The sequence below is a fragment of the Acomys minous genome (genome assembly GCF_964271855.1).
Source record: "Acomys minous genome assembly, chromosome: 18".
Lineage (NCBI taxonomy): Eukaryota > Metazoa > Chordata > Mammalia > Rodentia > Muridae > Acomys > Acomys minous.
This window is the reverse complement of record NC_140501.1, coordinates 46,615,817-46,629,991: the sequence shown is the minus strand read 5'-3', so window position 1 is coordinate 46,629,991 and position 14,175 is coordinate 46,615,817. Positions and strand designations below refer to the sequence as shown.

General features: G+C 43.0%; 1 protein-coding gene across 17 annotated transcripts in view; it reads left to right on the top strand.

Annotated features, from left to right (window-relative positions):
• Positions 1 to 932: 932 nt before the first annotated feature.
• The window catches only part of RCBTB2 (RCC1 and BTB domain containing protein 2), a 38,336-nt gene continuing 25,093 nt past the window's right edge, over positions 933 to 14,175 (top strand). Inside the window, exons 1-3 of one of the 17 annotated variants that reach the window (XM_084767549.1) lie at positions 933 to 951; positions 5,155 to 5,235; positions 8,330 to 8,394. In XM_084767549.1, the coding sequence (XP_084623675.1) occupies positions 8,353 to 8,394 (42 nt within the window). In that variant the 5' untranslated portion in view covers positions 933 to 951; positions 5,155 to 5,235; positions 8,330 to 8,352. Of the gene's footprint in view, positions 952 to 987; positions 1,116 to 1,163; positions 1,537 to 1,566; positions 2,160 to 5,154; positions 5,336 to 8,329; positions 8,395 to 13,254; positions 13,277 to 14,175 lie in introns of those variants that run through there. The other 16 variants (XM_084767552.1, XM_084767547.1, XM_084767551.1 and 13 more) reach the window with 16 other exon arrangements.

Here is a 14,175-nt window from a genome sequence, read left to right as displayed (position 1 = left end):
TTGATCATGATATCTATTGTTGGATCCTATTTTTTATTTTATTTAGGATCTTTAAAAATGGACTTTTAAATAAAACGAAAAAAAAATCATATTTGTCACGCTTTGTTATCAGCATGGTTTGTGAAATATTAAACAGTCCAATGCTCCGTTTTAAAGGCAGAGATTCTGGATCTATAAAATATGACACATCAACTTCACATTTCTTTCCCCTGATCGTCCACATCTAGTCTTGATTTCATTTTCTCTTCCCTTTAAGCCCAGTCCACGGTTCCGCTAAGCTCAAGGACTTTTGGTAGTCGTCCTAAACCAAGCACAGTCTCTAGACAGTGAACTCAAGACAAAGGATCGTGTGGTCAGCCGCCTTCCGAAAAGCCCTTGCGGCTCCTGTGACCCAGCTTGCAGTTAGACTACCAAAGCCTTTACTAGCCAATCCCACTTTTTCTAAGTGATTTGGAAAGAAACCACAAGGTCAAGAGGTAAAAAGAAGCCCCGGATTTATGGCCCTGGACGGATTTCCATCCTGGCCTCCCCTCTAATTGTATGGCATGAGGCAAATCACTCAAGTCTTGGTTGACTCCCCTGGAAGATAGCTGCGTTCACTAACATGAAAAGCCAAGAAAAGAAAGTAGATTCTTTTAAATTTTCTATTTATACTGTTATATGTTTTGTTGATAGGTCAAAAATCAAGCTGTGGGAGGCAGGAGGGACGCTATGGAGTTTTACCCTAACTGGGATAACAGAGACCCTGTTCCAAAAACATACCATTATTTACTCACTTGGCGATTTTTAGTGTCCGCTGTTCATAACTGTAGCTACTAAGTAGTAGAGTAGCTTTCATGGGCGTGCTCCTAACTGAAATTTGATCAGTAGTTCCCCAGGCTCCCTTTTCCCCTAGTCCCAGTAACCACCTCTCTTACTCTGTTAGTGCGACTTGACTTTTTAAAGGCTCGTGTAAGTAAGTTATTTGTCCTGTGCGCATTTTGCTTAACATCCTCCAGGTTCATTTCATAGCGTCCCAGGCAGCAGATTTGTTTTTTTTTTCTTCATTTTAAACTGGACTGATCTCAGAGCCCTCAAACAACACACAATAAGGCCGGCCCTCGCGGATGGAGTTGGTAAGACTGGACTAGCTCATGCAGAAGGCAATTAGACTCTTTTATTTCGCAGCAAGCAGGAAAACCAACGCCTTTAAATGTACGATCTAAAACTAGAGAGGCATAGGTTCCTGGATATCAGGGCAGTAAGATATAATGCGGGGTGCGGGATACGGTCTCTAGAGACGGAGACCGCAGGCTGCAGCCGGGGTCAGCGGTCCCGGTGGTGGGCTGAGGAGGGGCGCAGCGCGCAGCCCCCCTTCCCCTCCCCTGGTTTTCTCTTCCCGCGCCCCGCGGCCCCCTCCTCCCCGCTCGGCTGAACTCGAGCGAGCACTGCCCGCCGAGCCTGGCCGCTTCAGGGGGAGGCGCCAAGCCTGGGCTGTGTTCCTGGCCGGGGCCGAGCAGTCCCCGCTGCCGGGAGCTGAGCGGACGCCGCGCGGAGGTAAGCGAGCGTGTGGGCGGCGGGCGAGCCCCCGGGGGGCGAAGGCTAAGGCCGAGGCCTCGCCCTGCGCCGGGCCGGGTGCGCAGCCGCTGCGGGGGGCTGGGCGCAGCACCATCCCAGCCGGGCCGCGGGACCGGGTGCCGCCGCGCACGCGCGCGAGCCAGTGGGCGAGGTGGATTGCCGCGGTTCGGGGTTCACAGCCCTGGCCGAGGCCTGCGACCACACAGCACTGCGCATGCGCGCAGGCCTAGCCTGGGGTCCGTTCTGTCCTTAGGATTCCCGCTTCCAGCATGGGGGGTGGGTGGGCTGCGTGTCTCCATCCCATCCCTTCGGTGCTGTTTTCCTGGTCTTTCCGCTCTCGTCCGCCCAGAACCGCCTCGCTGACTCAGTGGTGGCTTACGTTGGGCCTTTGGTCCCGAAGTGGAGGGATGGCGGGGAAGGCCTGGCTTTGCTTCGGGAGCGGTCCTAAGGTTTTCAGCCGGTCGGTTGGGCTCCGTTTGGGCCGGAAGTGGAGAGGTTTAGAGGTTGAAAACTTTCCCAATGTCTCTTCTTGGCGGAGCTGGAACTTCCGCCTGAGTTGAAGACAGGCTTAGAGCCGATTTTTTGCCGTTGTTCTTTACAAGGTAAATGATTTAACCCGGACTGTTAACAAAGGACACACAGTAAAGATGCTTTCTTGCACACCCAGCGTTTGCCCTGGCTGCCCGAACTAAGCTTGGCCACATAAATGGAGAGAGAGAGAGAGAGAGAGAGAGAGAGAGAGAGAGAAGAGGAGAAATGAAAAACAGATTTAGTCCAAGTGGCCCCATTGGGAACGGGAACAAAGGCGATTCAGGGATGCTGGCCCTCTTGAGGTCCTGACTTGAAGTTTGGTTTTAAGTAATGAGCAAGGTATGTGCTTAAGTAGGCCTGGTCCAAGTGTTGTCCACCCCATCATTGACCCATCCTGTTCCAGCTCCAGTCGCAATACCTTGCAGTCCAAAGCCTGGTAAGGCTTTGTAGCACCCAATGACTCTGATATTATACACTTCCATGGTCCTCTGTGTCTCCTCCACAATCATTGCCTACAAAGTAGTTAACTATATGAGTGAAAGTTAGATTTCAATTTAACTTTATTCCAGAAACATTTTGTACAGAATTTGGACTGCGGTGACACTGATTTTTATAGTAGATGCTATCCTAGTTTTTTGGGGTTTGGGGGGGGGGGGAACAATGAATAAGAAGATGCTTTTTCTCTGATGCCTACATTCTTGTGAAAAAAATGAACAATCAACATTTAATACTTTTGCCAGAAAGTGTTAAATGCTTATAAAAATGGGATATGGGTTGAAAGTGCAGAGGTGGGCTCTTATCTTAAACAACCTGGTGACTGTGGGATGGTGATATTTACGGTGGAGTGAAAAGTCCTTTTAGAAGGAAATACTCCCATGCTCTGTCCTAAGGCCTGCAGCATTGTCACTGTGACAGATGTCATTGTCCTTTAAAGGTAAGAGTTGAAAGTGTCAGGATTTTCCAGCCTAACTCACCACAGCAAATGAAAAGACCAGAGTCCTTCATGTAAGAGAAACTAGCCAAATAACCACTACAGATGTGCTCAGAAAAACTATATAGCCAACTTTGCAAATTCCTGTGTTTTTTTGTTTTGTTTTGTTTTGTTTGTTTTTTCGAGACTGGGTCTCTCTGTGTAGCCTTGGCTGTCCTGGACTTCCTTTGTAGACCAGGCTGGCCTCGAACTCACAGTGATCTGCCTGCCTCTGCCTCCCGAGTGCTGGGATTAAAGGCGTGTGCCACCACCGCCCAGCCGCAAATTCCTGTGTTTCTATGTCCCTGTATTCTGCAATCTCAGAGCCAACAAATCTTGAATTGGAAATATTAAGAAAGAACCTTTACTGGACATACAGAATTTTGGGGAGTCATTATTAACTAAACAATAAAGGCTATTAACTTTTTTCTTACTTTTTTTTTTTTTTTTTTTTTTTTTACTTTTAATACATGATCTTACTCTGTACTTCAGTAGCTCGGCCTGGCCTAGAACTCAAATGTCCCGGCTTTAGCGTCTCTAGTACTGAGGTTACAGGCACCAAGCCTGGAGGGACAGCAACCATCTACCCTGCATTTCCAGGGATTTGGTGCTACTCTGTGGCTGGATGAAAGTCCTCACGAGGAGGGTGTGCCTGGCTCTATGCATGTTACGCGTTACAGTCTCTATAAGTGACTTGAACATCCACAGAGTATGATATTGATGGGGTTTGGGTCCTAAAACACTGCCACTGTACTCTGCGTTATTGTACCTTGCAATAGCTCTTTTCTTTTCTTTTTCTTCTTTTTCGGAGATGGCGTTTCTCTGTGTAGCGTTGGCTGTCCTGGGCTTGCTTTGTAGACCAGGCTAGCCTCGAACTCACAGAGATCCATTTGCCTCTGCCTCCATGAGTGCTGGGATTACAGGTGTGGGCTGCCACGCCCAGATTTACAATTGCTTGGTTTTTTTTCCTTATATGAATTTTTAATGAAATATGAGCCAATGAACATTACAGAACTCAGCCTTAATATTTCTTTCCTATGAAAACCCAAATAATAACACCCTATCTCAAGTAGGACAGATGACCATAGTGAGTATGAGTAATAGTAATTAATGTTTGTTCACCCTGCATGCTTCCTCAAAGGATGACACAAGAGCTCCCACAACAACTGCAGTTGCTTCTTAATGTCCCCTGACATTGACCATAGGGATGACTAGTGTGCTGTTATGTCATGATATTCAGTGATCTCTATTAGGGGTTTGGGGTTTTTAATTTTTAATTTATTCACTTCACATCATGATCATAGCCCCTTCCCTCTGTTAGAGTTTTTGTATGAGCCAGACAAATCTGAGTAACCATTGCCTCTTAACTAGAGGGCTTAGAGGAAGGAAGACATTTGGTGGAGAGCAACTGTCTTAGGAAATAAAGTGTGGTTCCCTTGAGGTCTTGTATGTAAGTGAAATAGGTCCCAGACACTCCATGTTCAAGCATACACCTATAAACATAGCATTGGGGAGGTTAATTCAGGAAGATTCCAAGTTTAATGCCAACCTGGGCTACATATTGAGTGAGTTCTTGGCCAGCCTGGGCTATACAGAAGGACCCAGTCTGAAAAACAAAGAAACAAAAAGAAATCTTCCTGTACATGTAAAGGTGTGACGTTTGGCTTTATTATATCTCACTAGCTTCAGTTAGACTTTACTTGGTGCCTAGACATGGCAGCAAGTGTGCTTGGGAGGCAGAGGCAGGTGGAGCTAGAGTTCGGTCTACATAGTGAATTCCAGCTCAGTCAGGGCTACAAAGTGAGACTGTCTCAAAAACCAAAATGAAAACACAACTTTCTTTATATTTTTGCATATGTTTCATTGTTCACGCTGTTACAGCCCTGTCTTGAAACTTATAAAAAGTATAATATCCAAAAGTTGCATTTAAAATTTTTAATATTTTATATTTGACTATGTCTACTGCTATTATTTTAATAAGAGAGCTGATATGATTTAAGAAATATTTTCCTTAGTAGTGGATTGTTGACTTTGGAAAATAGCATATTTTCTTTTTTCAATTTCTCTAATAGAATTTATTGTGCTTATATTTTTAGTCATGCTAACTCCTTTCTAGAAGACAGCCTCACAACAATCCAGACCAATCACCTTGCCGACTCCGGAACTCCAGCAAGCAGGTACAGACGCTTGAGGAGGAAGTGTTCCTAGCCATTCTGTGTAACGTATTGGAATGTACACAGGACAACTTGATGTTCCAGGCAAAGCAACTGCGGACTTGTAAGATAATGTCATCATTTACAAGGTTCTCATTCAGGAACCACTCAAGTTATTAAAAAAAAAATTGCAAAACAAATCTCAGGATGTTTTTGGTAATTTTGCAGTTTTGGTTAGGCCACATTTGTGGCTGGCCTCTGCCTCGTGCTTGCTCACAAGCATGGGTGGCAGGGCGGTGATGCCTGCTGAGAGGGTCTGGGAGCAGCAACTGTGGAACCACTCACGGTGTCGTCCTAAGCTCAGAGCTGACTGGGTGGCTACTGGTGCTTGGTCAGGTTACTGAAACATCATAAAGTGGAGGCGGTGACTGTGCCACACTTCTGTGATTATGGTCTGGATAGCAAAAAGACTGAATGTACTGACCCGCATTCTCCATGTCAGTATTTGTCACACCATGCCTGCGTTACAGTACTGATGTCATAGTTTATGCGTCACCCACGTGACAGCAAAACAGCTATAATCACCACACATTGTAGCCCAAATGCTACAAATTGGGAAAATCCATTTTCTCTGTTATTTTTGTCACTTTGACATGGTGGAAAACAAGTCTTTAATTCTTTTTTAAAAACAAAATTAGGGGATGTGTTTATGTTATTTCATATTAGTAATTGGTCTTATTTTTGAATTTTGACAACTTTGAATAACATGAAATTATGTTAATACTACAGTTAATCTTGACTGGCTCTGATGAATACTTCCTCTTTGTATATGTAATTTCCTTATGTCATGCATACAGTTACATTTTAACCTAACCAGGCCAGGTGTGGTGGTGCACGCCTGTAATCCCAGCACTCAGGAGGCAGAGGCAGGGATCACTGAGTTTGAGGCCAGCCTGGTCTACAAAGCGAGTCCAGGACAGCCAAGATAACACAGAGAAACCCTTGTTTTTAACCCAACCACTTTGGCAAGCAGAATGGACTATTTTTTTTTTAACCAACATTCTTAAGGAGTCGGTTGTACTTACAGTGATTAAAGAAAGATATAGAAAAGAGTTACTTTTTTTTTCTACTTAAAAATCTCAGGACTCCTAATCATCTTCGCACATATGAAAGTTGCCCTCCCTGCTGGCAACAGGAGACCTAGGGGTGGAGAGGGCGGTTATCTCCATCCTCCTCCTCCTCCCCGCCTTTGAACTCTTTCCTTATCCTTCCTCATCACGCTCTTCCTGGGCTCTTCTTTCTTCTTTCTAGTTCTGTGACGCTGGCATTGAACCCGGGACTTCACCGTCCACGCCAATGCACTCTCATTGAGCTGTGCCCCTAAAGCCAAGTCTCCTTTTCTTTTCTTTTCTTATCCTAGGAAATTTAGTGTTAAATATGGAAAAGGTGTTTCCAATTAGATTAAAGCTGAAAGAGGGTAGGGGCACCCTTAAATCCTTAGGCTCACTCTGCATATACAAAGCCCTAGGTTTGATCCTCAGCACTGGGGTGTGGGAGGGCGCCTCAATACGCATGCCAGTTGAGAATATAAAGGTCCTATTTACCAGCACTCGGCGCATATATATAATGTTCTACCCTTGAGTCCCATGCCCTAGTGGTGCTAGGAACAAAAGAACTGTGGTCTCCTCTGGAAGAGCTTGCCAATTACTAGAGAAAATAAGTCACACAACATGAGGCAGGGCATTTAAGGATGCCGTTCTTCAGGCTGCAAAGAGAGAAGTGCCGCGGAAGTACAGAAGGGCCCAGCCCATTTGGCTAGTCAGGAGCCACAGCAGTAATGGTCATGTTGGGGTGTAACAAAAATTAGGATTTCACTGGATTAATGAAGTGCTGTGATGCATGTGTTGATTAATTTTGGCAAAATATTTTTCCAGACCAAATCATGTAAGTTTACAAGAGAAAAACTTGAAGTGATCTCTTTTGGCTTTGGTTTTGGTTTCGGGTAGGCAAATGGTCTGCCCTTGAAGTTCATCTCCAGTCCTTAAGTGAGCTTTTAAGTCTAAACATGCCTTTTAAAAATAAAAACTTTCCAAACATTCAATGATTAATTGTCATGGTTTTAAATTCATACTTATAGTTGTGAAAAAATTACAAATCTCATCAAGAACATATAAAACATTGGTAAAGGGCATGGTGACATTTGATCCCAGTTTGATTTTTAAATCTCTCTTTTTTGAGTTGTAACTCTACTGTAGCAAACACCAGATAAAACACTGATAGAAGTGCATGCATTTAAGTAATCAGAGCAAACCTAATAACTGAGAAAACAGTGAACGTTACTAAATACGGATTTATTAAATTGCCTTTTGGAGGGAAATACTACTTTATTTCTTTTGTTTTTAGCTATGGGATAGTTAGTGTGTAGTGGTTGAACCACAGTGAGCGTTCTGTGTGTCTTCCAGGAGGGCTGCCCCAGCCGTCCCCTAAGTTACTATGTGCTTGAAGGCTTTTTGTTTCAGACCTTTTTGTGGTTGTTGATGTTAAAGTCCATGGCATCAAAGCTGCATCCATTTCATTCATCCTTTCATTCACTTCTCCTTTGTTTTTCCAGCTTAGCAGTCGATACGTTCTTCAGGAGCTGAGAATTGATAAGTCAGGTCTTCACTGTGATTTGAAACTTTCCTTACAGTCTCAGAAAACTTGACAAAGGTCTAGAATTTGTTTTTCTCTATCAATAGAAAAGTCATCTGTGAGATGAAATTTTCTGCTCATTTCCTTATAGACAGAAGGAGTTCTATTTCTGTAGGTTGACCTTTCCAGACTTTAGAAGGATGATTCCCTTAAGAGTTCATAAACAGTGAAAACTACTTGTAGGGCTTGTAGCTGTTGACGCCCATGCTAAAGGTTGATTCCTTTAACACCCACTAACCATATAGGGACTTATATTCCCTGTTAATTAGAAGTAAAGTAATTTTGTTTGTTTGGTAGGAGGCCTTGCTTTGTCACCTAGGCTTCTCTTTACTTCCTAGCCTCCCAAATGCTGAGGATGCAGGCACCTGCTTATCTAGCAGTTTTCTCTGGCACGGGCTCCTGATCTTACCACATATTTTTTCCTCAGGGACTGCACAGGACTGAGTCCATATGGAAGAAGAACTGCCTGGTTTCTATGGAGAAAGTGGCAAGGTTAGAAAAGAGCATGCCTTGCAGCATGCATATTCTTTTGCATGAAACATATCTGTTGTTCACCTGGTGAGAAGATCAGTGAGATCATATAAGCCTTTCTTGGAAAGACTGGCAGTGTGGTGCCTGACATACCAATAAATAATTGTATAGGGGATATAGGAAGTGCATGGAACCAGCAAGGAACTGATGTCACCTAAGGGGTTGAGAAAGGGCTCCCTGGGATGATGGCATTTGAACTAGTTCAGGATATAAGCTTCTCTTCACGGATGATGACTGTAAAGGGCTTTGTTTGAATGTTTATTCCTTTCCCAAATATTAAAAAAACATTAAAAATATAGTCATAGTAGAAGATATGCTTCCAACTCATCATGCCCTTTTAATTCTTTTTCATCACATCTGAACATTACAGTCAACCAGTTTAAGTCCATGCAGTATTCAATGATACTGTTTTCTACCCAGTATCCAATGGTACTGCTTCCCATCCAGTATCCAATGGTACTGCTTCCCATCCAGTATCCAATGGTACTGCTTCCCATCCAGTATCCAACGGTACTGTTTTCCGTCCAGTATCCAGTGGGTTCTGTTTCCCATCCAGTATCCAGTGGATACTGTTTCCTATCCTGTATCCAGTGGGTACTGTTTCCCATCCAGTATCCAGTGCGTACTGTTTCCCATCCAGTATCCAGTGGGTACTGTTTCCCATCCAGTATCCAGTGGGTACTGTTTCCCATCCAGTATCCAGTGGGTACTGTTTCCCATCCAGTATCCAGTGGGTACTGTTTCCCATCCAGTATCCAGTGCGTACTGTTTCCCATCCAGTATCCAGTGGATACTGTTTCCTATCCTGTATCCAGTGGGTACTGTTTCCCATCTTTCACCCTGCCTCTTGATAGCTATCTTGTGCCTGTGCTAAATTGACAAAATATATACTCACCTCCATGGAACAGTTTAATATTAACTGTTACTATTCCTTTTTTTCTACTTGAGAATATAAAAGAGGTAAAATTTAATTATAACAATTTTTTAATAATTATATAAAGGTAACATAGTGTACATAACAGCCAAACTTTTGAAATTCAACCACATGCTGACATGATGAATACTTGTGGGTGAACCTTTGTAGGAATTTATAAAAGTGGCTTACAAACTAATAGTAGAGCTTGAGAGACTTGGCAAGGACAGCAGAGGACTAACTGGAGAGATGGCTCAGCAATCAAGAGTGCCTGGTGCTCCTGATGAGGACCGGAGTTTGGTTCCCAAGCCCTTGTTACATGACTCATAATCATATGTAACTCCAGCTTTAGAATCCCCGAGGCTCTCTTCTGGCCTCCGTGGCCATATGTGCTTCCCTCTTCCAACACACACACACACATACACACACACACACACACACACACACACACACACTTCCATGCAAGCACACACTTACTTAAAATGTGTTAATAGGGGAAAAATCCTAATTGTTTCTGGGAACAGATTTCATAAAATTAAACAAATGGATTCACAGCAGCAGCAGTGAAATTTGCTTATTACATACAAAATGTTACAGCCAGGAAGTCTTCAGAAGGTGAGGCATTGCTTTCTTCTTTTCTGTTTTTTTAAAGTCCTTGTTTTACTAGGCATGTCCAACATGTCATTTTAGGCTGTATTTTAAACTGAATTGTGACAGCTTGTCAGTTTGCTGTGGTCATGTGCGGTGTGCTCATCCCGTGGCTTTCTCAGTGGCAACAGAACCTGCTTGCTCCAGACCATAGACTCAGACTAACAGGAAGCATCTTAGCCTCTAATTCCTAGCAGCTGTGGTTCCTGCACTCTGTTTCCCTTGGCAGAGTTAACATCTCATTACTTGCATTTTGCACAGAGCTGCCAGCTGCAGGTAGGGGCAGTGTATAGGATGTGATTTAAGTAGTGTAAGAACTCCTCAGGAACTGATTGTATAGTCAGGAGGGCATCTGGACCACCCTGGCACTGAATTCAAGAGACACTGTCTCAGTGATGAATATTGCAAAGCTCTTATTTCCTTGAAGAGTTCAGTTCCCCACATTTTCTTGTTCATGACCAGCTCCTACTTAGGGTTTCTGTTCTGTGAAACAACATCATGACCATAAGCAACTTTGGGAGGAAAGGGTTTATTTTTGCTTATACTCTCACATCACAGATCATCACTGAGGGAAGCCATGCTAGGCACTAAGTGTAAGAGCTGACGTGAGGGTGCTGCTTACTGGCTTGCTTCTGGCTTGCCCAGTTTGTTTTCTTATACACCCCAGGACCACCCATAACGGGCTGGGCCCTCCCACATCAGCCATAAATCAAGAAAGTGTTCTGTAGACTCGCCACAGGCCAATCGTGTGGAAACATTTTCTTGATTAAGATTCCTTCTTCACAGATGATCCTACCTATTCTGTCATGTTGATAGAAATACTGGCCAGCACGCCAGCTCTTTAGCCAGTCTCTCAGCTGACAGTGGGCATTGAACAGTTGGTGACTCAAACCTACACATTTTCTGGCATACACACAATGGTTGACACATGATCAAGGCTCCTATGTGTGCTGTGCAGTAAATCTTTGTACATTGTTTCATGAGTGTCCTGGAACAAAATTCTATAATCCCATGCAGCTACTATTAAATATTTTCTCCAAAAAGCATATGCATTTATAAATTAAGCTATCAGTTCCCTAGGTAATAGTTCCCTCACGCTCTTAAAAGGTGGATTTGTATGACTGTTGCCAAGCATCTAGGTGTCTAACAGACAGCTAATTGTGGCTATTTTCATTAGATTGTCATCTCCTAGGAAGAAATGGTGGTGTCTTATTTTGTGTCTCTTATTCAATAATTCTATCATACTTGACGTTCTTCTCCTCAGTAACATGCCTTAATAAATGTAGGGCTGTAGATTGCATGAACCTCATTCACACATTGAAATCTCAGTGCTCAGGGATCACGGGCTGGGTACTATGCATATTTGTATAAGCCAACCAAAAAGAAAGTGCAAATTAATGACTTATAGACAAGTGTTTAGGAACTGGTTGGAATTCATGACTTGATTTTTAGTATCCAGGAAGCAACTTGATTTTGTAGGAAAGGGCCAGGATAAAATCCCAACGTGTGCTTGAGAAAGCGGAAACAGCTGAGGTAGTAACCAGGCATTGCATCTTGACAGTGCATGCCAAGCTGCCCTGAAGGACTCTGAGGGAGGTGCACAGACTTAAGGCCTCCAGCCCTGTGCCCTTAGGGGAACTTTTTACTCAGCACTCAGGTGATATGTAGACACGTGGGCCTCTGATCTCTTGCATCGTGAGGGAATTGATCTTGGTGGATTCTCTAGCAAAATCTATGTCCTGATTTTGTGAAAACTAGAGATAATATATCCCCATTAGATTCTCTTTCCCTCCTTGAGTTTTTTGAGACAGGGTTTCTCTGCGGAGCCCTGGCTGTCCTGGACTCACTTTGTTGTCCAGGCTGGCCTTGAACTCACAGCGATTTCCCCCCCTCAGCCTTTAATTTGATGGGATTAAAGACACATGCCACCATGCCCGGCTTCCGTTAGATTCTTTATGCCGTGTTTCAAACTTTACCCTTCTTAAGATTTACAGAAGGAAGAAAATAAGTAAAGCAGACCTCATTAAAAAAAAAAAATCAGATTCCTTCATGATATGAGGAAGTAGGTAATTTAAAATAGATGCTTAAACTAAAATCTCATAGTGCTGCTCTTTTTTCTGTGGCCCAGCTCTAAGCAAGTCACTCTTCCTCCAGGAGACAGAGTGCTCTAGGGGGAAAAAAAAAATATATATATATATATATATATATATATATATATATATATATATATATATATATATTTGTGTGTGTGTGTGCTCTTTGATTCCAAATTAATATAACATCATCATATAAAGTCTTCAGTTTCCTGAAATAGATGATGAGAGTAGAAATATTCCATATAGTTGCAGCTTGTACTTGTGAGATTTAAAAACCAATGCCAGATTCCAAACTCAGTCTTAACTTTTGCATGCCCACTGATACTGTTCTGCCAAATGCTCTGCTGTTTAAAGTAACTGAAAAAACAAAAAAAACAAAAAAAACAAAACAAAACAGTAATTACTGCTTCAGAATTGAATAAGAGAGACAGCATTGCCGCTGTCCCAAATTTGAAAGTAGAAGGCATCATCCTTGGCTCAGAGGTTTTCAATTTGCCTGAGGAAACATGGGTAGAAGAGCTGGAAATAAGGACTTGCAGCCCTTTGCCTGACATTTTTTTCTTCATTTAATCAGTGTTTATTGTATACAAACCTTCATTCAAGGCACCAATGGCACGGTGATAAAAGAGACTGCCTCTAGCTCTTTGCTCAAGCACTGTACTAGAGCAGTCTGTACAACCCCAGAGTAATGCGCTGTGTGGAACATGTGTGGAAGTCAGCTTAATCATCCTCAGCTGACTTCCAAGCTGGGGGGCTACATACTCTTTCAGATCTGTAGAAAGCAGTGGCTTGTCCTCTGAGGTCTTAATAAGGTTTGTTTACTAGCTGATGAGAAAGTGACTAGAAATTCTTTGCTCTTTCAGATTAAACATGAGTTCTGTGATTATTCTGGGAAATACTTAAAAATACTATTTGATGGCATATTGGTTGTTATAAATATACTTACGTATCTATATTTGTACATTTCAAAAATTAAGTATATAAGTAAAAGTGTCTCCAGTGTGAAAGCTAAATAACCTCTCTTTGAAGACCACTTTATGACATATACGTGCTCCTAGGGGAGTGTATATGCTCGTGAAGTTACCATGCATTGTTGAGGTTTTTGTGATCTCCAAGATTATGCACCGAAGTGCAACACCCAGGACCTCAGAGTGTAATCAATTTATGTGGACATGAAGTCATTGAGGTAATTAACTTAGTTAGGATGAGGTCATTAAGGTTGGTGCTACTTCAGTCTGAATTGTGTGTTTATCAGAAGGGCAATATTGCTCACAGACATCCACATACAAGGCAGGCAGTGCAGACAGATGGAAAGAGCCCTCTGCAAGCCAAGAAGTGGAACCTGGAATAGACCATTCCCTGATGGCTCTTATGAGCAAGCTAGCTGACACCTTGATTTGGAACTTTTGAGTCTCCAAAACTGTTCGTACACTGTTATTTCTGCCAGCTTGCTATGGCTGCCTGTGCTAATGAGCATGTAAGCTGTCTAGATGGTTCTTGATGTTATAGTTGGTTTGAATGTCACCTTGCCAATCACTTGAGAAGGGAGCCTCACCTGAAGAAGTATCCTCCTGATGTTCTTGATTGATGTGGGAAGGCCCGCCCTGATTGTGGGCGGCACCTTCAGATAACAGACCGTATCAAAAGCTATTTCAGAAGATTACCCCGCCTCTTCCTCCTTAGCTTTCCCTGTCCTGCTGCTGTTGATTCCTTCCCTGTTAGTATGTCCAGCATTGCCAACCTCTGTTGTGGAACCGAATGAGTTTGCTATTCAAGCAGAAGTCTGGGGAGTGTGTGTGGCAGTGGGTTTTAATAGTGTGGAATAGTGATAGAGGAAACAGAAAACTGAATTGATCTGAGTTTGTCAATATGAGCCCACTGAACAGAGACTCTAGGTTTAATATTGAACTTTCACACTTAAGGGGAAGAGGGTACCAAGAGTTTATTTCATTGGTTAGTTGAATCATTTGGGAAAGATGGTCTACTGAGAATGGGCCTGGTAGTCCTTGAATTAGTATTGATAAAGGGATTCTTAGGTGTAAGGAAACTGGAATGCTGGCAAGGATTTGTTGTTTAAAACTGAAT